This window comes from Filobasidium floriforme, assembly GCF_021052385.1.
Source record: "Filobasidium floriforme strain CBS 6241 chromosome Unknown HD553scaffold_2, whole genome shotgun sequence".
NCBI lineage: Eukaryota > Fungi > Basidiomycota > Tremellomycetes > Filobasidiales > Filobasidiaceae > Filobasidium > Filobasidium floriforme.
Window position 1 is genome coordinate 1,065,579 of NW_025763623.1, and position 26,387 is coordinate 1,091,965.

The 26,387-nt window shown below is 53.3% G+C and overlaps 9 protein-coding genes across 9 annotated transcripts; 4 read left to right on the plus strand and 5 right to left on the minus strand.

Moving 5' to 3' along the window:
* Nucleotides 1-254: 254 nt before the first annotated feature.
* Nucleotides 255-3,208, minus strand: HD553DRAFT_291902 (uncharacterized protein). Its single transcript, XM_046178390.1, has 4 exons — nucleotides 2,965-3,208; nucleotides 2,607-2,887; nucleotides 1,332-2,527; nucleotides 255-1,266 (listed from the first exon to the last, which is right to left on the minus strand). The coding sequence occupies exons 1-4, from the start codon at nucleotides 3,047-3,049 to the stop codon at nucleotides 636-638; spliced, it is 2,193 nt and encodes a 730-aa protein (XP_046039753.1). The 5' UTR covers nucleotides 3,050-3,208; the 3' UTR covers nucleotides 255-635.
* A 349-nt stretch (nucleotides 3,209-3,557) lies between these two features.
* HD553DRAFT_360665 (uncharacterized protein) lies at nucleotides 3,558-5,493 on the plus strand (the record flags this gene model as incomplete). Its single annotated transcript, XM_046183960.1, has 2 exons — nucleotides 3,558-4,193; nucleotides 4,265-5,493. The coding sequence occupies 2 exons, from the start codon at nucleotides 3,558-3,560 to the stop codon at nucleotides 5,366-5,368; spliced, it is 1,740 nt and encodes a 579-aa protein (XP_046039754.1). The 3' UTR covers nucleotides 5,369-5,493.
* A 364-nt stretch (nucleotides 5,494-5,857) lies between these two features.
* On the minus strand, nucleotides 5,858-10,498 carry HD553DRAFT_304631 (uncharacterized protein; the record flags this gene model as incomplete). Its single annotated transcript, XM_046179034.1, has 5 exons — nucleotides 7,474-10,498; nucleotides 6,947-7,415; nucleotides 6,460-6,881; nucleotides 5,941-6,390; nucleotides 5,858-5,880 (listed from the first exon to the last, which is right to left on the minus strand). Coding segments are annotated over exons 1-4 (3,949 nt in total), but the record flags the coding sequence as incomplete, so codon positions are not given.
* A 1,888-nt stretch (nucleotides 10,499-12,386) lies between these two features.
* HD553DRAFT_339038 (uncharacterized protein) lies at nucleotides 12,387-12,843 on the minus strand (the record flags this gene model as incomplete). The annotated part of the gene is made up of 3 exons (XM_046182400.1): nucleotides 12,387-12,415; nucleotides 12,487-12,757; nucleotides 12,838-12,843. 3 exons carry the CDS (start codon nucleotides 12,841-12,843, stop codon nucleotides 12,387-12,389), a joined length of 306 nt encoding a protein of 101 aa, XP_046039756.1.
* A 399-nt stretch (nucleotides 12,844-13,242) lies between these two features.
* HD553DRAFT_304633 (uncharacterized protein) lies at nucleotides 13,243-17,582 on the plus strand. The gene is made up of 15 exons (XM_046179035.1): nucleotides 13,243-13,539; nucleotides 13,608-13,771; nucleotides 13,839-13,906; nucleotides 13,975-14,087; nucleotides 14,152-14,264; nucleotides 14,332-14,485; nucleotides 14,553-14,701; nucleotides 14,772-15,208; nucleotides 15,263-15,716; nucleotides 15,776-16,076; nucleotides 16,134-16,271; nucleotides 16,330-16,443; nucleotides 16,497-16,669; nucleotides 16,735-16,822; nucleotides 16,887-17,582. Exons 1-15 carry the CDS (start codon nucleotides 13,348-13,350, stop codon nucleotides 17,370-17,372), a joined length of 3,144 nt encoding a protein of 1,047 aa, XP_046039757.1. The 5' UTR covers nucleotides 13,243-13,347; the 3' UTR covers nucleotides 17,373-17,582.
* Nucleotides 17,583-18,236: 654 nt separating this feature from the next.
* On the minus strand, nucleotides 18,237-18,897 carry HD553DRAFT_339040 (uncharacterized protein; the record flags this gene model as incomplete). Its single annotated transcript, XM_046182401.1, has 6 exons — nucleotides 18,237-18,283; nucleotides 18,368-18,462; nucleotides 18,534-18,562; nucleotides 18,639-18,663; nucleotides 18,729-18,775; nucleotides 18,847-18,897. The coding sequence occupies 6 exons, from the start codon at nucleotides 18,895-18,897 to the stop codon at nucleotides 18,237-18,239; spliced, it is 294 nt and encodes a 97-aa protein (XP_046039758.1).
* A 327-nt stretch (nucleotides 18,898-19,224) lies between these two features.
* On the plus strand, nucleotides 19,225-21,526 carry HD553DRAFT_339041 (origin recognition complex subunit 5 C-terminus-domain-containing protein; the record flags this gene model as incomplete). The annotated part of the gene is made up of 5 exons (XM_046182402.1): nucleotides 19,225-19,833; nucleotides 19,907-20,024; nucleotides 20,087-20,868; nucleotides 20,945-21,298; nucleotides 21,368-21,526. The coding sequence occupies 5 exons, from the start codon at nucleotides 19,225-19,227 to the stop codon at nucleotides 21,524-21,526; spliced, it is 2,022 nt and encodes a 673-aa protein (XP_046039759.1).
* Nucleotides 21,527-21,562: 36 nt separating this feature from the next.
* On the minus strand, nucleotides 21,563-22,545 carry HD553DRAFT_339042 (uncharacterized protein; the record flags this gene model as incomplete). Its single annotated transcript, XM_046182403.1, has 7 exons — nucleotides 21,563-21,609; nucleotides 21,671-21,692; nucleotides 21,780-21,997; nucleotides 22,086-22,098; nucleotides 22,201-22,285; nucleotides 22,357-22,451; nucleotides 22,507-22,545. The coding sequence occupies 7 exons, from the start codon at nucleotides 22,543-22,545 to the stop codon at nucleotides 21,563-21,565; spliced, it is 519 nt and encodes a 172-aa protein (XP_046039760.1).
* A 380-nt stretch (nucleotides 22,546-22,925) lies between these two features.
* Nucleotides 22,926-26,379, plus strand: HD553DRAFT_304643 (putative proline-tRNA ligase). The gene is made up of 10 exons (XM_046179036.1): nucleotides 22,926-23,350; nucleotides 23,417-23,597; nucleotides 23,683-24,071; nucleotides 24,156-24,249; nucleotides 24,328-24,528; nucleotides 24,590-24,679; nucleotides 24,759-25,366; nucleotides 25,441-25,748; nucleotides 25,824-25,981; nucleotides 26,062-26,379. The coding sequence occupies exons 1-10, from the start codon at nucleotides 23,000-23,002 to the stop codon at nucleotides 26,067-26,069; spliced, it is 2,388 nt and encodes a 795-aa protein (XP_046039761.1). The 5' UTR covers nucleotides 22,926-22,999; the 3' UTR covers nucleotides 26,070-26,379.
* Nucleotides 26,380-26,387: the final 8 nt, after the last annotated feature.

Genomic DNA, 26,387 nt, shown 5'->3' on the forward strand with positions numbered 1-26,387 from the left:
GGAAGGCGACGCGCACGGAATTTTGCGTGAAGTCGGATCACAGATGAGGGCGGGGGGGGGGGGGATCCAACCGCCGTTGCCTGTGACTGGTGCCAGCCATGACCAGGCCAACGGGGTTCCTCTATTTCTAAAGACTGAATTAAATCAATATGAGAGGCTGTTCGATGGTGGTCATGGCAGTGGTTGAGTGGCCAGTGGCCCCGGCCAATGCAACATACCTTCGTGGAAACGATATTGTGATCAATTTTTGAATGCATGACTTTTACGCTAAAAAAAACGACCATCTGTTTACTTTGTGGGTCCTCATCGCCCCTCAACTAAATTGCACAGGCAATTTAGTTGCTTCCGAGTTAGTCCCGGCGATTGATCATAAATTGTTGTTTGCGGACCACGAACACTCGCCCAAACCTTCCGACAGTCCCAGAGATGACCTGAAAAGTAGATTCACGGTTTCGGTACTGTATAGTGCGACGGCTGACCAAATTTCGGGTCGATACATCTACTGCCTGGGCGTCGGCATAGCATAATATCGTTCGACCGTGTCATTTTCCGTCTCAAAACGGTGTCCTCCTTTCTATCGACGTATATACTGTCCTGTCGTATTGTAGGCTGCAAGTTGCCATTGGTAGACCTCTTCAGGTGGCTTTCAACTCGTCGCCTTCATGCCAACGGTCATGGGCCGCTTTGGCAAATGCGAAAACGACCGTGCCACATCTCGCACAAGTGGTTTGTTGGGACCCTTCGGTGGTCTCGGTTTCGTACACAGGTTCGTCGTCATCGTCTTCGATTTCGTATGTCGTATCAGACTCGGGGCCCACATCATTGGAGGCAAGGTCGTCGTCGATGTTGTCATTATGGCTCGTCACGCTCAGCCCAACCGTAGCGGCCGTGCCGTCGTCAAGAGGTCGTTCTCGAGGTCGTGTGGATTTCGGGGGTATCTTCTCCGGGCTGGAATCGATCTCGATGATCTCTGGCTCATCATCCACCTCGATAGCCTGGGTCGCAGAAAAGCCTGGTCCGCTTTTCTTGTTCCGCTTGTTCTTGTTCTTTGACTTGATATCGGCATCCTCGCCGTTGTGCGGACTCTTCCGCTTGTTCGTTTCTTGATCGTTTGGTCGTCCGTACCGACCAAGGACTTCCCGCTTGATCTCCGATGGTAGAGAGTCTAGAAAATCTTGATCGGGAGCTTGGGCAGCTGAAGACCACCCGTCAAGGAGAGAGGGCGGTGGCCTTTCGTTCGACAGGTTGACTGCGGCGACGTTGATGCTATCAATAAGCAGAGCGCAGTCAGCCTCTCGATGCACTATCGAATCAGCCATCGCTCGACTCACACATAAACAGCAAACTCGTCCGTATCCTCTCCCTTCTCGCTCTTCTTGATTCCCAAGAGTTCTTTCAACAGCGCCACGCCGACCTTGTTCATGAGAGCGCCCGCTCTATCCGCGATCGCCCGGTGGGTATCGAACACAAAAGCTGGCATGACGACGCTCTTCGAATCCCTCCCTCCTGGGTGGTCCCAGTCGAGCCTGAGGGCGAGCCTGAACTGACGGGGATATCGTTTCCAGATGCGGTTCGGCTCGACCTTCGGAGATGGCCCGGCTGTCTTCGTTTCCGCCTTGTCGAGCGGACACCAGATAGCCCCTCCCGCGTCCCCACCGGTAGGATCATCCATCAACTCGTCTTCCAACCTGTCCAAAAGATCCCTGACGAGCGCCTCCATCTCGTCTCTGATCTTACAGAACCGCCTCCTCATCGTCCTAGCATAACTATCTTCCACGCTGATCTGCTTCGGGTACTCTGGGTTGGGTCTGACGGGTTCCTCGTCTATCCCATGCAAAAGTCCCCAGAGACGTGGTCCCAATTTTGCCTGATCCTTGAAGAGCCTGATGAAATCGGCTAGGGTGAACATGGACCGGGTTTGAAGGACCGTCAACTTGGACGTCTCGAAAGCGATCGATCGGGCTTTGAGACTGTCCATGAGGGTGGAGACCGTCTTGCTCCCGAATCCGTTCAACTTTCGAAGGTCCAACGGGTCGAGGAACTTTTGAACCATTTCCCCCTCCTTGTCGACCTCGTCCCCATTCCCACCGTCCCGATAGTCATACACATGCGCATGATCGTATCCATGACCAACGGGTTCGGCGAGAAAAGTCGTCTGCGCATCAGGCTTCTTGACGCTAGCCACCAGCTTGGCCAACAACTTGTTCCTCGCCACTCCCGCCGAAGAAGTCAACCCGATGAGTTCTTTGATCTTCCTTCTTATGAACCCGGCTAGGTGTCCGGCTACGAGCAACGCTTGAGCGTCGTAGTCAGGAGAGCTGGGACCGGGGACGATCGGACGAGAGGCGGGAGCGAGCACGTGTCCGGGGAGGGAAGAGGGGTTGTAGGTGAACCCAGGAGGATGTCTTTCGGGTGTGAGTGGTTGAGCCGTCGCCGGGAGGGGGAAGAAGATGGATGTCGAGGATTGCCAAGAGGTGGATATCTGGTCTAGGTGGGCGTACACCAGGTTGGTCACATCAATAAAGACCTGATGTCGATACAGATGAGGCAATATAAGCCGCCGTACCGGTTTATCGATCGGGGGGGACAACAGACCGCTGACATACCTCGTCCAGCCCCAGCTTCTCCACGGCCCGCTCTCCTCCCTCTTTCACACCCACGATCGCTCCGACGAGCCTGACCACCTCTCTTGAGAACCTTCTATAGTTCGTCAAGTCCTCTCCGTCCACCAAAATCATTTCCGGTACGAGCTCCTTGGCCTTTTTGATGCTCATCAACTTGGTCACCCCGCGAGCTCGGGCTTCGTAGCTGGTCGTGGCGAGGAGCGACTTTTGAGTGATGCCGACCGGTTTCCCGCGGAGTGACGGATCGAGCACTCGTTCGACACCTAAAGAACCAACGAAATCTTGATTAGAAATAAGCCTCCCATGTGGTCAGGTCATGCCTGGACATGGCGAAACTGACCGCAATAAAAGTTGTCCTGGTCGAGCGCGATGATGATCGGTTTCCGATCGGAACGATGACGAAGAGGGCCGGGCATGCCGGACATGTCGGTTGTGAGTCAGGCTATCGGATTCTCTTCTGCATTCTGTCAGGTCTTTCAACCGCTGTCGTTGTCGTTCGGCTTCGAGGTAAGCTGTCACTCGTGAACAAGCAGCTCGAGGGTGTTGGTCGTTGCATCGTTGAGGATACGTCTTTTGGATCAGAGGTCCCTCCGTCGGCGATCAGCGAAATGCGCGTCGCCCCTCTTCACACTATCTGACTGGATCGAGTATTATATGTAGTGGATATCAATCCTACGACAATTTCAACCACACCGGGTCGCCTCGATCATAGCTATCATTCTGTAGCCGTAATAGAAGATGCAGACACGGAGATCCAAATATCTGACGACAACCGTGCCCCCCAAACGCCATGCGTTTCGCTTTGAAATCTTCGATAGAGCGATCACCAAGAGAGACATACAAATCGACCAGGGTACCTATCATCCCAAACGGTCACCTTCATTCATCAGCACACAACGACACGGTTCCCATGAGCCAGCAGTTCGGTCTACCATGGCTGCAAGCAAGAATACCGCATCTGCCGACACACCTCTAGACATTCGTTGTGAACGAGGCCCGCCTCCGCCAAAGAAGGCTGGCGTTGACATCAGTCAACAGGCGCTCGATGCGATAGAACAAGATCTGATCATAGAGAGCCAGAGCAAGCTAGATCCGGCGATGGTGGATATTCGGCCGCATCCTTCTCTATCATCAGCTGACCGCGAGGCTATCGAGAAGATCTATGAAAGCTTGCTCAAGGAGATACGAGACGAAACTACCGAGATTGGCAAAATTTGGTATGGAATCGCTAGCCATCGTCCCGACGCCAAGGAAAAGCCTCTATCGGATCTTCTCGTTCGACTAAAGAAAATCATTGGACAGCGCATAGCAGCAGAATGTCGCGGGTCCATCAAGCAGGCCGCCCAGCTCTTCAACTCCTTGGGCGATGTCGATATGCGCGATGGAGACGTGCCCAACGCCAATAAATCTAGTACGTGCGATCAAAAACTTGACTTGTTGGTGCATGGAATTGCGAGCGAGCTCGACGATGATGTGGATTGGGCGCAAACCTTGACCTTCGGCGTTATAAAATCTTCCAGCGCTGCGGACTTGAGGGATTTCCTGGTCGGTCAACTTCTTCGTTATGAAGTAAGTAGTGCTTCACTGCGTAATACTTCACTGAGCGCTGGTCTTTACGATAAGTCTCCTTACGTTCGTAGCGCAAGCTCAAACAGAATCATCCCATTACCGGTCGCTCGTGCTTTTTTACGCTATGCGGACCAATCCTTCGCCTATGGTATACCGATCCAGTACGGGTCGGTACCTCGGCCGGCTACAGTTTCAAGGATACCAACGATTTTAGGCAGATCTTCTATATCATCGCCTTCTTCTGCGGCCCAGAACATGACATATCCGAGCAATGGGAGCCACGGAATGGAAAGATCGTCCATATACAAGACGAAATCAGAAGGGAGCTTCCTCCTTATCAGTACAGATTGACCGAGGTCAAAAGGCTGGCTGTCTCGGCCACGATCTGGGGTCGCAGGACCGCTGCATGGTCGGCGAAAGCTGTACCTTTGAGCGAGTCCTGTCCAATGCCATCGAAGAACTATATGGTCATTAAGAGCACATGGCTTCCGTGTGAGCTTCACGACCATGAACTTAATGTACTAAGGAGGATAGCAAGCAACCGCAGCGAATCCAACAAGCACTTCCACATACCTATACCTATCGGAAAAATCGTCAGCGGCAAGACATCAAAAAATCGCGAACAGAAACCGGGCTCCAGCGGGATGGACATCAACAGATGGTACACCCGAGACGGAGGGTGGCGCAACTCAACTTTCGCTACCTTCTGTGTACCGGGAACCCACATCCGCTGCGGGGATCAAAGGCAACATCTTCGGCTGTACCGCGGTTTTTTCGAGATAATAAGATTTCTTGCCAGTATCGGCATCCATTATCGCGATCTCAACAACGGGAACATCATGGAGGCCGCCTTGGATGGGGAATGTCTCGTCATTGATTTCGGCAACGCTCGGATCTTGAAGCAACGTCGGGGTGCTGATTCGAGGAGACAATCTTTGGAGAACGATTTCGAGATCAGTCTTGACGATAGTCGGTCCGGCACCCGCAAATTCCTTTGCCGCAAAATCCATCGCCTTGCACAACAGGTCGATCTATGCCGTCAACATATGAAAGAATTGGAAGTGGAAGAGAAGGATCCCGCCAAGCACGTTCGAGCAGCGATTACGGCCGACATAGTCGCAAAGACGTACGCAGATGTGGCACAGCGCCATCGTCATCACCGGTATGTTCCCTGAAGCGAGAAACACTGACGGAGAACCGTAATAGATCACATATCCTACCTCGATATTCGACAGGTACATTGATGATGCGGAATCTGCTCTGTATCTTATGATATATCAGGCCTCGAGCGAAGCGTCCCTTCAGGAATCACTCGAGAAATTGAGTATGAAGGAAAATTTTTGGAGCTCAGGAATGTGGAACGTGAGTAGACTCTGGGTACCAGGAAGACAGCGCTTCTGATGTCGCTACATTGCTTGTCTCGCTATGCAGGCAGCAGGAAAGTCACTTCCGCTGATTGACATAACGATTTGGAGCTTGAAAAAGCTGGTCGACGAATGTCAGCTCGGTCTGAAGGCTGTCGAGCCGAACGCCGAAGGCTTGGTGGACCCTGCTGAGATGGAATGCTTCGACAACTGCATCACGGTGATGAGGGAGCGCGAGGAGGAGATCGATAGGGAGCGAGAAGCTGAAAGGCTGGCAGCAATGTCGTTGAGGCCGGGTTCCAAGCGGGAAGGCGCTCAACGAGTCCGCGGCAGAAGGTATAAGCGAAGTAATGCAGCTGCTAACGGCAAGACTGAATCGCAGGGATGAGGCTCGATGTATGGCAGCGATGGGACGTAAATGTTATTGCCACGTCCGACCTCGTACATGATTTGAGCCTTATCCGCACACAGGTCTTGCTAGCGCCTTTCGGATCTGGCTTTATCAGTTCATCAGCCTTACAACGATCGATCCGGATTCCTCCTTGCTTCGGCCCGCTACCGTAGCCGCCAACTCGCTGAAGGCGTCTGGCGCGCGTTCGAAGGGTATAACCATTCCGACCTTGGGTTGATATCGTCCCATGACGGGTTCTTCCAGGATGTCCCGCGTGTCTTGACCCGAGACATCTATCTCCGCCCCACCAGGAGCAAGATGTACATAAGAGATAGCCTTTTTGTCCTTCTTTATGAATGCCCGCCGGAGAGCGTGCAATGACGACTTGACTTGGGGACCCGATGCCAGATGATCGGCATCATCGCCGAACAAGGTCACATAGCTACAATAAAAAAGACCATACCGTTAAGAGATGACGGAAGGGAGCAGGCCTGTCCGACTAGCAACTCACACTCCATTCGTACGGAGCACACGTCGAGCGGCATCATAAATCCTTCTTCCACCGGACGTATCCAGAACGATTTCAAACCCGCTCTCGTGCTGTCCGTTGAGCATGATCACAGGATCGTCGGCGACTACCTCCCGAGCGCCGTTGTCCCAAGCGTCATCTTCTGAGGACTCGACGTCGACAGGGACCTGTGCGACGACATGCGCTCCCAGCTGCGAGAGCTCTTGGCAGACAAGCGCACCGACACCTTCATGCGCGTTCATGATCAAGGCCCGCTGCCCCCGTGTGATGCCCATACAAGCTCTGTGAGCGAACACTCCGAGAAGAGGTAGACAAGCTTGTTGCTCCAAGCTGAGATAAGATCCCACCGGAGTTCTGGCAAGGCGGCGACGATCTACGACAATGAATTCGGCCAGAGTACCGCTCTGCGATCGATCCATTCGTCAATCAGTAAAAGACGCGCTGATGACTATCGTGTTGTTAGGCTGACCTTTTTGATGTCGACCAGCCCCATGACCATATCGCCCTTCGTGATCGGGCGGACCTCTGCGCCTACTTCGAGTGCCCTCCCTACAAAACTTCGTCCGGGCACCCATTTCCCCGCTCCGCTGCCGTGTTCAGTCTTCTCCCGTACCATATCAAAGTCGAATCGATCGAGCGCTACAGCATAAACTTGGACCAGAACCTGAGAGCTGCTGATCTTGGAAGGGGGCGCTTGATGTGCCGAGTAGGAGACGGGTGGTGGCATATCGCCAAGGAGATGAGCAGGAGTGGTCGAGGCCGGCCTTGACAATCCCGTCAACGAGAGCCGTCGACCGATATTTCCCTGTGCAGTACCAGACAGGGTGATACTGGACATCGTCGAGCTTGGCATCCCGAGAACCCTACCGTCAAGTTTACTGCTGGTCTTGGTAGGATCCGAGGACGGCTTGTAAGCTCCCATTGGCAGAACCATAGCGCTAAAAATTCGCCAATCAGCATTGGGATGTGATGAGGAACGTATCGGTTCTGACCTACTTATAACCTCCCCTCCCGTCCTCGCCCGTCCCGTCGGCACCCAACAGGGGAACCGGATCACCCCGAGCTGATATTGTATCCAGACCTGCGTCCCGGCCAAGTTGTTCGGGTCTTCTCCACGTCTGCGTCGCTCCTCCATACTGACTCCCCTCAAACACGCTCCCGGCGTAATGGCTCGAACCACCGATTGACCGCGCCTTGGGTTTGTGCATGCCTCGACCGTAACGCGAATCGGTATCGTCGTCGTAATCGCCGACCTCGGAGGCTGACGGGCCGAATGTCGATAACCGTTGGTTCAAGTCGTAACCCGCAGGGAAACCCATATTCGGACGGAAAGACTGTGCCAAGCTGAAAGACGAGGACGGGCGATGTAGTCCTTCAGATCGCGGCGTCATGCGTTCGCTCCTGATGGAGGCGGTTCTCGAGGGGGGTCTCGATCGAGCGTATTCTGACTGCCCCCGTCTCGAGTCGGACGTCTCGGGCTCTTGGACTTCGGGCAAGAGGGTAAGCGTATTGGGCGACAGCTGGTATGCCGGCTCGATGGACATCCTCCTCGAGCCCCAGGAAGACTCGCCGCCGATCATTGGGCCCAGCATGATAGGCGAATCTCCAGCGAGAGATGGTGATCGTGAATGTCCAGGACTGGACGGGCGCGACAATGGGGAAGGTCCGGGAGCCTGGCCCTTTCTCATCAACCTCGATGGGCTCGTCTGTATAGCGGGCAAACTGGATCGTCTACCCTGAGGATAAATTGGTACGGTAGAAACGGGGGCGGAAGCCTGAGAATAGGCCGAAGTCGACGAGACGACCGACTCGGCCCGCCGAACGGGAGGATCTTGCACGGTCGCGGCACCGACGATAGGAATCCACCTCTGACTCTGCTGATCCCATTTCAGATAAGCCGGTTGATTCGGATCCGCAGGCGGGGGAGGCGTCCCGACCGAGGCGTGTGGACTACCCGAGCTCGTCCTGGAAGACCCGTTCGAAGTGTTGTTCCGGAAAGTCGGTCTGGCCGGGAATTGATCCTCGGCTTCCTCGTCTTCGACAGCGTGATCGTCATCCCTCGTCTCCTCTTCCTGTACCCCTTCTAATCTCGATCCATAGACATCCAACGGGCTCTCTTCCTGCTCTTCTTTGAGCGGGGTGGGTGGTTGGATCGACAACATCGGAGGCATCAAGTTGCCCTCCGTCTTCTCCCTCTCCGGAGTCGCATAGTCGTCCTCTGCCTGAGCGTCGCGCGAATAATCGTCCTCGCCGTCTCGCCTGTAGTCGTCCCCGTATTCGCGCTCTTCACCGTGAACATACTCCCTCCCGTAACCGGATCCAGTACGGGGCACCATTTTGTAACTCCTCGAGACGCCCGGGATCGGTCTGACCTTGTCGGCCTTGCTCTTGACCTCCGATACGTCCGACCGATCGTCGTCCGATTCGGACCCAGACTCATCCCGACTTCCACCTCGGGGACGCTCTAAGGTCGATTCCATAGCGGTCGTTCTTGTCCTTGTTGTTCCGGTCGACAACATTGGAGTTGTCGGACGGCTCCTGGCCGGGCTGCCCGATCCTACCCCTCTATGATAAGTCATCCGGGAGACAGGCCGTTCTTCAACACCATGGGTCCAAGGCGAAGCAGCATCATAACTCCTCTGCACTGAACTCTGCGGTCGACCCAACTCGGACATTGGAGGTGTAGATTCGTTACTATACTGTCCAGTGTGTGTTGGATGCCGGGTGCCATTCGAGCCTAAATGGTATTCTGAAGGCGACCTGGACCTCGAATTGTACCCTGACCCGGATGGCGAACCTGACCCTTGCGCGAAACCCGACCTATCCTCAGAACCCAAAGGATTTGCATGTCCGAGTGACCCCTGCGCCTGTCCTTGCAAAACTCCCGCCTGCTTCGAGGGCCCAGCTCGTGCATACGGATCCGTCGAAGCTTGCGAGACTGATCGGGAATCTGTTGTCCCCATATCGACTTCGGAGCCCAGGTCCAAGTCTGAACCCAAACTCCTCTGCTCTTGCGCACGTTCGCCTGTCGCACCCAATTGTGATCGCCCATTCGTTTTCGTTGCTGCGTCTTGCCCTTGAACCTGCTCTCTCCCCATAGGCTCCGGCTGAACGGCGACCGGTGCAGCTGTGACGACCTTCTTCTTCTTCGTCTTCTTCCTCTCCGCCCCGTTCGAGCCTCCGCCTGCTGTAGCTGTTGCAGTCGAACCCGGTGCAGGAGGGGCCAAATCCAATACCGAAAACGCCTGAAACTGCTTTTCTACATCTGTCTTCTTCTTGACCTTTTTCGGCTTTCCCCCAGTCTTGCCCACCTGACTCTGGACAGCTAAAGCTGAGGCTGATGAGGACGACTTCGGCCGGAAAGTAGGGAAAGGCGTAGATTGTAGGTTACTGGCTGGGGCACGTTGCTGTTGACTTGATGATGACGGTGGGAAAGCATGATCGATCGTCTTGACCCGGTTACCTGACCTCCCGTTGACCCCGATCACATGCTCCCCCCTCCTCTGATAAGCACCGTCGTCATCGTCGCTGGACGAATCCTGCCCATACCCATATCCGCCTCTCGAACGCCCTTGCTGTTCCTCCTCTCGATATCGTCGTTGTCTCTCTTCCCGCTCGCGTCGAATCCGAGATTCGTCCTGACCGACAGGATAACCCGTGTCCGGGTGATAATTCGACGTCTGGGTCGTCGCGTACTTGCGGGACGGTTTGCCGAATCCAAGGACCATGTCTGATCGGGGTCGATTGATTTGTGGTAGATAGTGAGTTCAGGGTTGTAGACCAATGGAATTGGGAGCAAGATTCGGCCTGGTTCCCAAGGATTGGTGATGTTGAGTGTGTAGATACGTTGATCTGGATTATGATTATAAAAGGGACTGGTTGGTGTCCAGGAGTAGCCTATGCAAGGGCGTATTATATAAAGGCAGACCGCGTCGTTCCTAGGAAGAGAGCTAGAGAGAGAGATTGGAATCGAGACGAGATTGACGTGACCTATTCTTCTTTTTGGCTGACGAACGACGACGACGACTGCTCTCGAAAGCTTTCGTCGAGGGTTTCGCTTTTCCCAGCTCTTTTGCGAATACCGTCCTCTCCCAGGGCGACGGTGATCGACGGATGTGAATATACTTCCGAAGACGGACCCTCTCCTCTTCCTCTGACTCCCTCTTCTGCCCCCTTGGCTCGCTAGGGCGAAAAGCAAGCAAGGAGGCTGAACCTGACCGAATTGCTTCCGTTTTCATCTGCGTCGCCCTGCTGATCCATCCCTCGCGCCTCGTCTAGCGTCTAGGGGAAGAGCGCCGCTGACGTCGCAGCTGGTTTCGACCTCGCTGACTTGCAATCACAAACGAGACCTCGTCGACATCCGTCGCCACACAGCATCTACCGCTCTGATCTGGTTGGCCACGCACCACTGACCATCTGGTCACCAGGGTTTTGACGCCCCCCCTTGTCACTGGCTCGGGGAATCGAACCTTTTGAGCGTCAGGGTATTTTCTGGCGGCGGACGCATGCCTGAAACACATACGCACGTACATATACCGCCTTTCAGTTCGCGCCATAGCGCCCGGAGTTTCATGACATCCCTTAGACTCTGCTGGAATTCTAACCCGAAGGTGACACTACATCAATACAGGAACGGTCAAAGATCTCATCGACGGGGGGGAAAGGACCGATCTAGCCGGGCCAGAAGTGCAGGACCGTGATTGAAGGGAGGTCGTCGCTACCAGGACGGTCACGATCCCGATGATGATCACCACATGACAGAGTTTTGTCCATCTTCATGAAACCATACATATCGTAATTATGAGAGGACCAATACGCTTCGATTGTTCTGCTGACTTGACCACCTAGGTTGTTCGTCTTGAGCGCTTTACTACTAACAGACGTCCATGTACACCAAATCGAAAAGATCGCCTTGAGTGCTGTTATGTGGTCAATCAGTAATACACCCAACCGTGTGCAGCGTAGATTAAGCCAATCCCTGACTCAACGGTGCGACCTCCTGGTCTTGCGTCTCGAGGCCCATAGCCGCCGAAGGGGGGTCGATCCTTGTGGCCACATAGTAGATTCACCTCGCAGCCAGGTATGAGCGCTAGGACACGGCAGGAGGGCCTGTCAGGGTGGTTACGACACGCGTATAGGATGGTTATCATTTAAACACACTTCCCTCTTTCCTGCCGGACCAGTACCCAACCGAATGAGGGCGAGAAGGATGAATAGGGAACCGAGATCGATAGATGGCATGGTGTAGGGGGTCATCACCCTCATGCAGGAGTTTCCACCGGGTGTCGACCTCTTCCTTGTAATGTTGCAAACCCTTCGGGGTGTTGCAGTCGATTTTGATGAGGGTGGCGATTGAAGGTATGATGATACAGGCCAGTTCGTGATTCGACTTATTGAATGGAGAAAGAGGAAGGCAATTTGCAAGTCGGAAGGTCGATTCAAGTTTGCAATGATTATACAGGTTGACATTAGCGTGTCGATACCATTGGCGGGAATGGCGGGTCGGTACATTGGACCACAGGCAGGCTGCCGAAGTCCTGCTCGCCCTGGCGACGGAAGGTAAGCTGATGGAGAGTGAATCTGTGCAGCTCGAGCTGGCCCAACCTCAAAGATCCGAGGACCTTGGTGGATATAGAGAAGGGACGATTAGGTAATTGCTCAGCTGAAGCTCTTCTTGTCGAACTCGATCCAAACTTGAGGTGATCCACGCGTCAGGCCGCCGGTCCTATCTCGACGGATAGCAGAAGTGATTTGCCAAGATCGAGTCGCTTGATTGGGTTCTGTTTCATGGCATAGTTCAAACTCGCCTGACAATACCGGGATTGCCACTCCTCTTCGAACTCCATGGCCATGGCCATACTGCCGGAAAAGGGCTTGCCCTTAGATATCATGCCGGTGGTGGTGTTGGGCTACAGCGTGGGCGTAGGGATGGGAATGGCTAATCACCAGACTTTGGCAAGTCAGCGATTGACAATGGATGCTAATTCCGGGAGAGCTATCGAGACATACTTGTCTGCTCCATATTCTCCATGCCAACGTCTACATCTGCATCAATCAACCTTTCGACATCCATCTCTTCGCAAGTTTGATCGGTCCTGGCCCCATGTCCTTTGAGCCCACGATGCTGTTCTGACTTGCCCGACCGATCGTCAAACACCGAGCCGTCCTGGCTCTCTGCGAGATCGTTGCCCCGATCCTCAAGCCCCGAGCCGTCCTGGCTCTCGGCGAGACCGTTGTCCCGATTCTCAAGCGCTGTGCCGTCTGTTACAGGAGTCTTTCTCTGTTAGCATCAACCAATCGTCATGTGCTTCCATTGGTACGCGATGCGTGCTTCTCTAGATGCTGTTGGGATCAGCTAACGAGCATCTCCTCTGAAAATAAAACGCCCCAGAGTTGATGATAAAGAGGATTCAGTCGTGATCATGGTATTGTACCCATTTTCGGGTTGAGGTCATGTATGTCGCCGATTTGGATGACATGGCCGGGGCGGGTGTCACAATATTGACCTGGCCTGAGTTGGGTCTACAATATCACCAGATACAAAGTGAGGCATGAGGAGTAGAACAACTCGTTTTGGCTGCATGGCTGTACTCGAGATCCTGAAACGCGAAGGAAGCGATCGCCGAGATTCGTCACGATCGACGATCTTTGGGTGAGCGACAAGTCTCAGGAAAAGGGGAGGGGACATCTACCGAACGACGCTTGAACTTGTGACTAAGAAGCATCTCTTTGCAGCTATTAAGCGTGATCCATAAGTGGCTCCATAGCTCTTCCGCCTCGGCCCACAGACTAATAGAAGACTCGGTTAAATCGATGTCAAGACCGCCTCTTCTCCCAACAGCATAGTCTTCTCGCTCAGGCTGATCAGTCATGGCATCCCCGGCTCCCTCCGCGCTGTTCAACGAGAAACCTCTCCTGGTCAGAAACCCCTCGGGTTCAGGTTCGGCTAGAAGCAGGAAGCACAACCCTATCCTACCTTTCCACAAACAAGTCATCAAAGAGCTAGCTAGTCCGGAAGAGGATGATTTGCTGGTCATGGCCAAGGGCCTGGGTATGCGGAGGGCAAGTCATGCCTACATCCGAATCTTGAATGATAACCAGCTAACCTTGTGGACTTGCTTATTTGGCAGATCATCACACATCTTCTGAAGCTCTACGATGCGCAGAGAAATCTGGTCATCATCGTAAATGCATCGCAGTCCGATGAAGATGGGCTCGGGGAGGATCTCTCTAACTTGGGAGTTAGGAAACCGGGATTGAGACAGGTGGGATACGAGATGAACGCAAAGCAGAGGTACGTATTGATTGGCACCGGTGTATGCTATTCAAGCCATATTATTTATATAACTGCATTCGCACAGGAAGCAACTGTACGAATCAGGAGGTTTGATCTCGGTGACGAGCCGAATCTTGGTCGTAGACATGCTTAGTGAGTATGTTGATCTTTAAAAGTCCCGGTCAGCTCGAGCCTTCCGCCCAATCTGACAACGTTATCAGCCAAGAATATCCCCACAGAATTGATCACCGGATTCGTTGTTCTTCACGCCGAGCGTGTCATACAGACTAGCCTGGAAGCGTTTGTCGTTCGACTATACCGTCAATCCAATCTTGTGAGTATCGCATGTGGCAATCGGTAGCATGAACAACCTCAGCTCAACCGGTTCCGCTGCGAAGAACGGCTTTTTGAAAGGTTTTTCGGACGAGCCAGAAAGTTTCAGCTATGGTCTGAGCCCAATGCAGGGGGTCATGAAGAACCTTTGTTTACGACGAGTACACCTTTGGCCTCGGTGAGCAGTCACGCTATGTACTACCCCACCATTCTCTAATGACCACTTCCGACTTGCGTTTCTCTAGATTCCACGAAAAGGTCCAAGACAGTCTCCAAGCTAGGAAAGCAGACGTTGTGGAACTATATCAACCGATGTCCAATCTGATGCAACAGATCCAAGGAGCAGTCATAGAATGCATGGAAGCTACTCTGGGAGAGCTGAAGCGGAGTTGCACCAATGTCAGTGCATCCTGAGATATGGATTGGATTTAACGACTACGCTAAAACGATCATAATCGTAATCTAGGTCGACCTGGACGACTTGACGGTAGAGAACGCGTTGTTCAGGAATTTTGACCGGATCGTTCGGCATCAATTGGATCCAGTCTGGCACCGAGTGGGAAACAAGACAAAAAAACTCATTGCCGATTTGACCCAACTACGGCAATTGCTAACGTGAGTAACACATCGTTGCAGACCCTGCGTGACCCCCCTCAAGATCGTTTACTGGAAATTATATTTCTAGATATCTGCTGTCATATGATGCCGTCTCTTTCCATTCATATCTCGAGACCATTATTGCGTCAAATTCCACCGATAAGGGCACGGCGAAACAAAATCAGAGTCCTTGGCTCTTCCTTGATGCTGCAAACACGCTATTTCAGTCGGCAAAACGCAGAGCGTACCTGACAAAACCCAGAGCACCTCAGCTCGCTCAAGCGAATGGTGCTGCTAGCACCCAAGATGGAGACGAAGCCGAATGGGCTGCGGTACGAGCGGCGGAGGAGCAAGAAACCCCGGCTCAGACCACGGCCGACCGGAATCCGGGGAGAAAATCCCGTACTACTGGGAAATGGCCAGAAGGGGTTGAACCTATCCTTGAGGAGCTGCCAAAATGGGGACTGCTCGGACAAGTTCTGGAAGAGATCGAGTCACATATCGCATATGAACCGATCGATTCAGGTAAGCTGAAACCCAGCTTCACATGGCAATCCTTTCGCTGACGCCACCTTGCAGTCCACCCCGGTGCCAATACCGTGCTGGTGATGTGCCAAGGCGAGAGGACCTGCACTCAACTGAGAGAGTATCTTGCGACTATGAGCCCATTCGTGCCTGGCATGACCGAAAAAACGGAACAAGCCGGTAGACAAATGATGGAGAGACTATTACGGACATATTTCTTCTGGAAGAACGGTCTCCGAGATATCAGTCAGAATTTCAAGAAGAGAACGACAGCCATGCTGGCTGAAGATGCAGCTGCATCGACATTGAACACCGTCAACAGTCCTGCAAGAGGGGGGTCAGGCTACCAACGGGGAGGCCAGCCTCCCAACAAACGACGGAGGGTTCGAGCTTCCAGTCTAGCAGCGAGTGTGGCCGATCGAAATAGGCAGAAACTGAGGACAGGGGAAGATAAGGAAATCGCGATCGAAGCGGAGATGGAAGAGGAAGCCGGAGGTATAGCGGATTTGTGAGTCGGAAGCGGACGCCAAGCGATAACGAGCTAGCCTAATTAAGGTGAATTACTAGTTTGAAAGCATCTCAACAGCCACCTCCTCCGAACGATTATGAAGATGAAGAGGATCCTCTCGCTGTAGTCGATCTCACAGACGAGACTCAGCAGACCCTGCTAGCACCTTCGGCTCAGCAGAGTTTAACGGACGATTTTGACGAGGTCGCGTTTCAATCGTATTTCGGGTTGATCCCGGCAGAAGACCTGGTCATCATTCGACCGTATTCAGGTGAAGAGGACGAAACGACATTGCAGGATATCCGTCCGAGGTTTATCGTTATGTATGATCCGGATCCGGCGTTCATCCGACGAGTCGAGGTGAGCTTGAGTACCGTACAGTCTCGTTCAGGGTTCTCAAATTCACGATACTTTCAGGTCTATCGGAGTACCAATCCCGGCCTGGGTGTGCGTGTTTACTTTATGATCTATCAAGATTCAGTCGAGGAACAGAAATACTTGAGCGGTCTGAGGAAAGAGAAGGATGCCTTTGAAAGGCTGATCCGGGAGAAAGCCGTGAGAGAGCTCGAATACCGACATCCGACTGATCGCCGCTGACAGAATCTCGTCTCAGAACATGCTCATTCCCATCAATATCCACCCACGTGCGCCGCATAACCTGGAGAGCCGGGCGAGAACGATTAGCACGAGAAACGCGGGCGGAGCAGCTGCAGCCGAGATGTCACGGGTAAGTTCGGGCCGGCCACGTGAGGGCCCGCCGCTGACAAGGATTCCTCCCAGGTCATCGTCGACATGCGAGAGTTCCGGTCTACCTTGCCATCACTTCTCCATGCAGCCGACATTGAGGTCGTACCAGCGACTCTGCAAGTCGGAGATTACATCATCACCCCCACTATGTGTGTTGAGAGGAAAAGTATACCCGATCTGATCCAGAGTTTCACGTCGGGAAGACTGTGAGTAATGTCGGTGTTGAGCAAGAGGTGAGGGAGAGCTAAAGGTCGACACGCCACCATCACAGCTTTACGCAATGCGAGGCCATGAGCGCACATTACGCTCAACCGATCTTGCTGATAGAGTTTGAAGAAAACAAATCCTTCAATCTAGGCGTATGTTGATGTCAGAAATTGACATTGACGGGGCTGGCAAGCTGACATCTGGTGATTGTTTCAGGCGATCGTCGAATCTCGTGCGCTACCTCGACCCGCTCGAGAGAAAGATGCTCAGCCAAGCAAAGAAGGGATCGATATGACCTCGATACACGCAAAACTAGTGCTGCTGACTCTGTCGTTCCCACGGCTACGAATCGTCTGGTCTTCTTCGACTCAAGCTTCTGTCGATATCATCGCCGATCTCAAGATCAATCATCCCGAACCGGACCAAGCCAAGGCCATCACTATTGGAGGAGAAGAGGATTCCGCGGAAATGGGCCCTAATGCGGCAGGAGGAGACAGCTCTGGTCTGTTCAATACCGGACCCGAGGAGATGCTTCGCGCTCTTCCAGGGGTCAATTCAAGAAATTACAAATTGATCTCTAGCCGAATAGCTACTATCCGCGAGCTGTGTGAAATCGAGGACAGCAAAAAGATGCAGGAAATAATCGGGGATGAAGAAGGCGGAAAGAACCTTTTCACCTTTTTGAACAAAGACAGTCGGTAGCACATAGGAGAGAAGCAAACATGAGATGTGATCTCTCGGTCGGCTAGCTGCGAAGCGCCTGTCATGTTTGCACGCGAATGAAACTAGTTGTATCGTGGAACAGCCGAAAGTACAAGCACGGGAGGAGCTACATAAAGGGCCCGAAAGGAAAATTGCATATCTTATTATCGACCTGAAACAGCTGTCCTGCGAGCATACATTGAACAGTCACCCTGAGATTGTCCTGGTCCTCCTCAACCCCTAGCTTAGGCGACTGGTTGAGTTGGGGAATAATTTTCACGTCCGTTCTCACGAAGCGCAAGGTGCACAAATCGAACTTGATCTTTTCGTGTTTTTTCCCTCAAACTTCCCACACTACTGCGACGCAACCCTTGGCTAAGGTCGGTCGAGCATTAGGCTCAACCTCTCTATGCGGTACCGTATGCGCGGGCCCAGCCAAATCCTACCCATCTACAAAGCTCTGTCGAGAGCTTCGATCAGTCTCGTCATCGATCCATCGGTTCACGGTCAACGTAATGCTGTTACCCGATCGCTGCCATGTCGGCGCAATTGGTCCCTTTTACGGTCTCGCCATGCAACGAGGTGAGTCTGTATTGCCTAACCAGTACCGTTCGGGAGAAGAAACCTCAGCAAAGAATGCATAATCGAACAGGCTACCTTTGCCCCTTCGCGCAGCGCTTCATTCTTAGACCTTCCACCAGATGCCAGGAGGAGAGGCCCCACAAGATGAAGATCGGATATCGATTGCATCGCTTGTCTGATTCGGTTCGAGAGAAGGTATACACTACACGTTTGACAGACACATCCTTGCCTATAAGATTTCGAAGAAGAGCCGGAAAGGGTCCCGCAGAGATCGGTACCCGATCAAGCGGTGGAACCGTAATGAGGCTGGGGGTGGACCGGTTGATATGCTACCGGGAAGTAAAACGAGCTCCAGGAAGGATCAGCTGACGAAGCTACAATAGTCAGAGACGTTGGGAATGAGTCGAGCTTACCGACGCCGTGCGCAGGTTCGAAGTGCCCGTTACCGAGGTTGACGTAGTTGCCAGGTCCGAACCTAGCGTCAGCCTCCATCTGCTTGTAGATCAGGCTATCAAAACGAAGGCGAGCTGATCAGTATTCGGGCAAGATCGATCCATTTCACAAAGGGAAATAACTGACTAGAATGCGTGGATGTGTCCGGGAATGTACTGCGATTGATTGACAAAGGGATAAGAGTTGAGCTTGAGAGATAAAGGAAGCCGGCCAAAGCCGAACACGACGTACCCCGAGAGCGGTCAAGAGGATGTTGCTAGAGTGGAGATGGACGAGGTTAGTGGCCATACGAAAGTTCAGTGTTGTGGGATTCGGGCTTACATCAAGAGGTCACAGCCACATCCCGAGATGAAGAACACGGATGCCGGCTAGAAAGGTCGAACAAAGCCAAAGTGGTCAGTCTTCCGAGACGATCACGCAAGTAGGAATGCCTCCTTACCGGGAAGAGGATCGCCACGAGAACGAGGATGATATCACTGCCGCGAACCATGATGATAGATGTCTATGTGGAAGGTAGTAGGGACTTGAAAAATATTGACAGGCAGGAAGTCGAGGTGGATGTAGCTGTGTGCAAGTTCAAGAGAGGCGATATGCTCCCCAACTATGACGTTTGATTCGATCATCTGGCGCGACGCGCTTCTAACGGGGGGAGGGGGGGTGGGGGGAGCTGGCTCGATTTGCTTCCGGCGTGCAACAAAGTAAACACAGAGCCACACCTGAACTTGGAAATCGTGTCCAGGATGTTCTCGATAATCTTCTTGCTTCTTATGTCTGTTCCTCCATTGCTCACCTTGAGATGACTCTCAGCAACTATCAGATGTCCTATAACAACCCACTCGAGACTTACCTGTCCGCGCAGGTTCAACGACCGCCTCCGTTCATCTACCTACACCACCCATTCCATACCTCCCCGCAAGCTCTACCGGTCGTCCTCGCTGCCCCAAATGATACAACCGCTTCTCTCCCAACTTCGCCTCCGACCACCGCCAGAGTCCATAACAACAAGATCGTCTTAACTATCCCTGCCTCGGCTGCCATCTCTCCTAAGACGCTGTACACGCTCGTCCTTCACCTCGTCCGCCTGTGCCTTTTTCCCGAGAGCGTCCAGCGGGAAATCGAGGAGAAGGGAAAGGTCAGGGAAGTTTATCAATGGGATACTTTCGTCAGAGGTCTATCCCGTATCCTGGATGCCGATGCTAGTGATGTGCAGAAGTCTGCAGAGGAACGGAAAGTCCACGCAGGAGAGAAACGAAAGCGAGCGAATGAAGGCGGCGATGAGCAAGATCGGAATCAGGACCAGCCAGGCGAAATAATCAAACCCAGCGTGACGATCCGCAGGACTCTAGTTATGATCTGCCAAGACGCTCATCTTTTGGCCAAGAACATCGGGATCGCGTTCGAGAGCCTGCTCAGGCTATCAAAGATGGTCAGTCATGTCTGTCTTGCAGCTGTGGATTGCCGCATAGCTGAATCACAAATTGGTGGTTGATCACTATCAGATGGAACATCCGACAAGCCTGATTCTGACCTCTCCCAAGGCCTGGGATGATGTCAGGCCTGTCACGGGCTCGTCGATGGAGCCGCTCGGACTGTCTTTACGGCGAGAGACTAAAGAAGGTGAGTTTGACGGGTCGGCAACGTGATCGATTCTCGTCACTTACGTCTCGCTTGGCTTGTAGAGGTCATCTCGGCACTGTTAGCTTTGGAGCGGGAAGGCCCAGTCGAAATAACTCCGGTCTATCCCTACTTCTTGTCGCTGTTATATGCGACTTCGGCGCATCTCGTTCCTCAAGACTCAATACCAACGCTCACTCGACTCAAGAATGCCTTGTGGCCAATCTACACCGCTGGCTTGGAGGCAAGACAACCTTCCATTTCAAAAGTTGATGATGATGCTATGCAAAAGGACGAGCCGACTAGGTCGGGGCTTAAGGTCACGACCTCGCTCTTGATAGAACTGAAGAACCGATCGACCTATGCGTTTGCTCTCGCCAACGAGCACTTGATCTCGGACAAGATCCCCGTCGAGACGTTTATCCAGGCTTTCAGGCAGGAAGATCAGGGGTCAGCCGAGGGACCAAAGACGGATGCAGAAAAGGCATTCTTTGACTTGATCCCCGCGGCCACCCGGGGCCAAGATCAAGCGGTAGCCGGACCGTCGGTACAAGCTCCTGTCCCCGTCGTTCGCTTGAACGCCAATCCGATCATCCTCAAACCAGCCGTGCCTGCCTTACCGCTCTATGCTAAATACCTCGTCCTGGCTGCCTATTGCGCGTCATACAACTCGGTCAAGAGCGACATGAGGATGTTTGGACGAGGTCCATTGACGAGCGCTTCTGGGCTCAAGGGAAGGGCTGGTCTGGGATTGGAGAGGAACACGCCGGGTTACGAGGGTGGAGGCAAGGCGGGAGGAAAGACGGGGCAAGGACTGAAAAAGGTCAAACTGGGGAAAGTCGGCAAGGTAAGACCGGAATCTCGTCATATCTTTCACAAAACGACTGTCGGTTAATAGAGTCGAGTGATCATTGTTACCGTAGGTACCTCAATATCTCCTCGGTCCTCGGTCATTCCCGCTCGAAAGGCTTCTGGCCATCTTCCAGGCGCTACTGTTCGAACACGGGTTCGACCCATCACAATACGAATCCGACAGCGACAACGACGACCTGATGGAAGGAAACTGCATGGAGGAACGTAATGACGATGAAGACGAGGACGACGCTTTTTCAGACGTCAACAGACCGGCGGGAAAGCTAGACTTCCGAATAGAAGACGATGCGGGACGAGCGGAGAGAAAGAGGCGGGAGAGGGAGCGACGGCGGGACAAGGAGAGATTGAGGGATTGGGAAGAAGAGGTCGAAGAGATTTCGAGAAGCGTAGGGTTGTTTGGTCTAGTCAGTCCGCGTCGAAGTTTCCGCTTGACTGCAAGACCGCCGTCGCTCATCCCCCCGTTCGTATGACAGATTCCGGAGCTCGAAAGCATGCGTCTGCTTCAACGGACGACGCCCAAAGATCGACTGGACCAGATCTTGATTCGGTGTGAGGCTCCAAAGGACATGGCCATGGCGTTTGCGCGGTCATTAAAGATTGATCTTAAGGGGTATCTCGTAGAATCGGAGTAATGCTGGAACTAATAGCAGGAATTTGTACGCAAGCATTTATGAGGGATGAGAGACTTCTTCTCTAGCGGGTTTGGCATAGATCGCTGCTTGCAGGCAGACAGCACGTTGGCTATGCGCTAGTGCCGTTAACCTGGTTGAGCGTACCTCCTCGCCTCTTGACGAATGTCTGAGTCATTTGAAACACGACCTCATGATCAACCACAATTTCGACTGCCTCAAGGAGCACCTCTTTCCTTGCTTTGCTTGAACTGACCTCGAGATCCCCACCGGTCGCGACGCCCAAGACCCACTTCCTCTCTCTATCGGTAACGAGTGCGAAATGCCCTTCTTGGCGTTGCAAGAATCCTTCGAGGTCTGAGAGTGGGGTGAGCGGGTGTATGACTTGGTAGCGGTGCGAAGAGGGTCGGACGGTCGTGCTCGACGAAGGGGAGGAGGGAGGGTTGAAGGGCGGAAAGAGGGTTGTGTGTTTCCCTGCCAGAATACCAGGTACGAGATTTATAGCGTAATGTCAGCCGTTGTTCAAACCCAGCCATCATACCCACGCATATGCTGTACTCACGAACAGGATCGTCCTGATTCGATCAGACAGAGATCAAGACGAATACGTTTTATGTCATTACTCAGCACTGATCAAGCCTTTGAGAATCGTAACAAGACAAACAAGATTGATTTACCTCTTTAGCACTTCCAGCTTCGAACTTTTGCTTGAGGCCAGACACATCCAGGTAGCCAATAGGCTTACGCTTATCGTTCAGGACACTGCCGGTCGAGACAAAGAAGTTGACATCAGCGCAGGCGGTCTCGGGAAGCCGTCTCGGCGGACCCCTTACGGGAGGTAATCGAATTCCCGCTCATAAGCAGCTTCCAACGCCGCAGTAGTAGGTGCGTTCTCCGGTAGACAGAATGCTGGAGCCAGTTGCAGGTCCTGTAACACCAGCTGAATGAGGATCGCCTTGTGCAGCTCTACCACCTGAACTCACTTCTACTACGGCTCCTCGGTACTTGTCGGCTGGTGTCATTCTGCGAGTCTAGCTTTACTTGATTGTCTTGGTTAATCCGAGATGACTCAAAAGCGCGACCTACTTTGCGACTCTGGAAAGTTTTTTCGACTGATCGATGATGGAGTCGATGTTGTTCTTTGAGGTGTGATCACGAGCACGAGCGATCACGAGCGAGCGATCAGCGAGCGCTTTCGGATCAGACGGACGGCCACCACCGAACATCATCACTCCCATCAGGATCCGGGAATTACTTCCGGTCGGAACGGCTGCGCTAGACGCTTACGGCATCTCATCCGCTTCTAATTGGCTTGAACGGGGAATGTGCCCAGCGGAGCCTTATCGAGCGAGTTGCAAGGTTGAAACTCAAAGGCATCGTCAAGTCAAGGTAGAGGTCGACAACATTCCACCTTCTACTACTTGCCTTGTGACGTCTGCTCCCCTTGATCCTCTCTCACACCATTCTGGTCGCTGCATGTCAAGCGCTCTCTGCATCGCATTCAGTCGAGTCAGCAGCCGAGTCAACCGTACCTCCATCAACCAGCTCACGCATCACCACTTGATCAACACCCGGACCAACTACTCCTCCCGGACTTTCGTTACCGCAACTCGCCCCCACTTTGCATCGCACAACAAACGCCCTCGAATCCCCTTTCCCAAAATGTCTGCCATCTCTGAATCTGATATCCTCGCGCGTCTGGACAATCTCAAGATCACTCACGAGCCCGTTGTCGAGCATGAACACTGCCCCGGTGCCGCCGAGTGGGACGTCGTCCTCAAGGGCAAGACCGAGTGGAACGGCAAGAGCTTTTCGCTCAGCAAGACCGTAGGTTCAAGCTATATGGGGTACTGACGCTCAGACCGAGCTGATCCGGTCATGTCCGTCTCGTAGCTGCTCTTCAAGCCCAAGCAGCCCAAGAGCGCTGCGCCTACCCCGGTCATGGTGATCGCCAAGGACACCACCGAGACCTCGTCCGCTGCCATTGGAAAGCTCTTGAACATGAAGGACCTCAGATTGGCGCAAGAGGAACTCGTCAAGGAGGTCTTGCCCGGTTGCCAGGGCAAGGGAGGACGTGAGTCATGCGAGAGGTTGGGCTCATAAGTATGCGCTCATCATGTCGCTGACCAACATCCTATTCTTCGCTAAACTTCATACAGTTTCTCCTTTCCTGCTCCCCGGTCCCATCCCCTCGACCCTCCACATCCTGGTCGACAGCTCCATCTCATCCTCCTCCGACCTCGTCGCATTCCACACCAACTCGTGGAACCGAACCTTCCTCATCCCCGGAACCTCTGTCATCCCTTACCTCCAGTCCATCCAGTCCCCTGAATCTGCCGAAGACCCCAACGCGCTCAAGAACGTCCAGATCCGTGAGGTCGACTTTGCGAGCATGAAGAAGGACGAGGTGGCCGAGCGGGGTAACGCGGCTCCGGTCGCTTCGGCGCCCAAGATCGAGAAGAAGAAGAATGACGGCAAGAAGGAGGATGCGTACGAGATGGCCGTCGCTTATACCAAGGAGGGAGACTTTTCCGGTTGGTATTCGGATGTGAGTGTCGGCTGAGTCGGTCGAGGTCTCATCGTCGGAGCTTGAAGACCAGGAGATCCTGATTGTGGGCTTGTTTTCCTGCAGGTCTTGGTCAAGGGTGACATGCTGGACTACTACGACGTTTCGGGTTGTTACATTCTGAAGCCCTGGTCATACACCGTATGGCAGCATATCCAGAGTGAGAATCAATAAATCTCTAGAATCAAATATCGCGACACATGCTGAATCCCATCCGCTCTTCTCCCTATCTCGGCAGACTGGTTCGATGCCGAGATCAAGAAGATCGGTGTCGAGGACTGCTACTTCCCCATGTTCGTCTCATCCGCTCGACTGGAAAAGGAAAAGGACCACATCGAGGGTTTCGCTCCCGAGGTCGCTTGGGTGACCAAGGCCGGTCAAAAGGATCTCGAAGAGCCGATCGCCATCAGGCCTACTTCCGAAACCGTCATGTACCCTTGTGAGTCGGGCACTGTGCGCTCGCTATGGTCGATCACCTACTGATTGTCGAGGCTTCGCAGACTACGCCAAGTGGATCAGGAGTTACAGGGATTTGCCCCTGAAGCTGAACCAATGGAACAGTGTCGTTCGATGGGAGTTCAAGAACCCTCGTAAGTCGATCTGTATGAATACAGCACATCGCCTGGTCGACCGGACCAACTGACAAGCCCCACGATCGACCTTTGCTAGAACCCTTCCTGCGAACCCGTGAATTCCTGTGGCAAGAGGGACACACCGCATTTTTGACCCAAAAGGAGGCTGGCGAAGAGGTCTTGACTATTCTCGACCTGTACCGACGAGTATACGAGGAGCTCTTGGCCGTTCCCGTTATTCCCGGTGTCAAGTCTGAGAAGGAAAAGTTTGCCGGTGGTCTGTACACCACGACTGTCGAGGGTTACATTCCTACCACCGGTCGAGGCATCCAGGGTGGAACTTCGCACTGTCTCGGACAAAACTTCTCGAAAATGTTCGACATCACTGTTCAGGACCCCAACGGGAGCGGCGACAAGATACACGTATGGCAAAACTCGTGGGGTCTCTCGACCCGAACGATCGGTGTCATGGTCATGATTCACGGAGACGACCAGGGTCTGGTAATGCCTCCTCGAGTATCGTCCATTCAGGTCGTCATCGTCCCCGTCGGTCTCAGTGCCAAGCAGACGGACGAGGAGAAGAACACGATCTATGACGCGTGCAAGAAGATGGAGGGCGAATTGTTGAGCATCGGAGTCAGGGCCAAGGCGGACCTGCGAGATGGATACACTCCCGGGTGGAAGTTCAACGACTGGGAACTGCGAGTGAGTCCAGACGATTCGACGGGACATTCAGCCTAAGCTCGAACCACTGACGCCCAACGCACGATCTTCGTCAGGGTGTGCCCATCCGACTCGAGATCGGACCCCGAGACATGGCCGCCAAAGAGGTCAAGGCGATCCGACGTGTGGACGGCCACAAGTTCCAGATCGCCAATGACGACATCAAGACGACAATCCCCGCTACCTTGGAAGAGATTCATCACTTGATGTTCAACAAGGCCAAGAAGGCTTACGACGACCACATAGTCAAGGTCGACAACTTTGACGATGTCGTTCCCAACTTAGACGCCAAGAACGTCTTGATCTTGCCTTGGTGCGAAGCCGAGGCTTGTGAGGATGACATCAAGGACAGGAGTGCTGCCATGTGAGTGGTCTACAAGCGCCAGACGGAGACGATGAGAGTACGACGTTGATCATTTGTGTTGAACACACCTTGCAGCTCGAACCAGAACCAGGCGGTTGACGACAAGGCTCCTTCGGCGGGTGCCAAGTCACTCTGTATCCCCCACGACCAGGCTAGGTTCGGAGATTTGCCCGAGGGTCAAAAGTGTGTCGGTTGTGGCCAGCCCGCCAAGAGGTGGACCATGTTCGGAAGGAGTGAGTTTCGAGCGGACGTGACACGACCGAGGTAGCAAGCCTGAATGAAGCTGAGACTTTCACTCTGTTCTTTCCAATAGGTTACTAGGCGGTCTCTGTCGAGGGCGATCACGATTTTACGTCTGTCACTTGCGCTGCCTGAAGAAAGATGTCTTGTAGTACTGGCAAGAGGGTTCACATCATGCATCTAACTAGCCTACGCGACTTTCCATTCCAACCATGAGTCCGTCAAGGGTTGTATCTATTTTCACCGAGACGCATGGATGGGTGGTGGTGCCTGACCCGAGAGGCTTTCCCATCTCGCGTGCGTCTCGTTATCTCGCTCGCTCGGGGATCGAATCAGCCGCCGCGGTAATCGATCCATCACGTATCACCCTCCGCATTATTACATTCTCTCGTTTCTTAT

What these genes read in the sequence shown, in the direction of transcription:
- HD553DRAFT_291902 (XM_046178390.1), bottom strand. Translation starts at nt 3,049, where the DNA reads ATGTCCGGCATGCCCGGCCCTCTTCGTCATCGTTCCGATCGGAAACCG. An exon ending in CCAGGACAACTTTTATTGCG is followed by an intron (nt 2,888 to 2,964) that starts GTCAGTTTCGCC and finishes TTGGTTCTTTAG; the next exon opens with GTGTCGAACGAGTGCTCGAT. An exon ending in GACGAGTTTGCTGTTTATGT is followed by an intron (nt 1,267 to 1,331) that starts GTGAGTCGAGCG and finishes GCTTATTGATAG; the next exon opens with CATCAACGTCGCCGCAGTCA.
- HD553DRAFT_304633 (XM_046179035.1), top strand. Translation starts at nt 13,348, where the DNA reads ATGGCATCCCCGGCTCCCTCCGCGCTGTTCAACGAGAAACCTCTCCTG. An exon ending in AGTTTCACGTCGGGAAGACT is followed by an intron (nt 16,670 to 16,734) that starts GTGAGTAATGTC and finishes CCACCATCACAG; the next exon opens with CTTTACGCAATGCGAGGCCA. An exon ending in ACAAATCCTTCAATCTAGGC is followed by an intron (nt 16,823 to 16,886) that starts GTATGTTGATGT and finishes TGATTGTTTCAG; the next exon opens with GCGATCGTCGAATCTCGTGC.
- HD553DRAFT_304643 (XM_046179036.1), top strand. Translation starts at nt 23,000, where the DNA reads ATGTCAAGCGCTCTCTGCATCGCATTCAGTCGAGTCAGCAGCCGAGTC. An exon ending in GCTTTTCGCTCAGCAAGACC is followed by an intron (nt 23,351 to 23,416) that starts GTAGGTTCAAGC and finishes TCCGTCTCGTAG; the next exon opens with CTGCTCTTCAAGCCCAAGCA. An exon ending in CGTATGGCAGCATATCCAGA is followed by an intron (nt 24,250 to 24,327) that starts GTGAGAATCAAT and finishes CTATCTCGGCAG; the next exon opens with ACTGGTTCGATGCCGAGATC.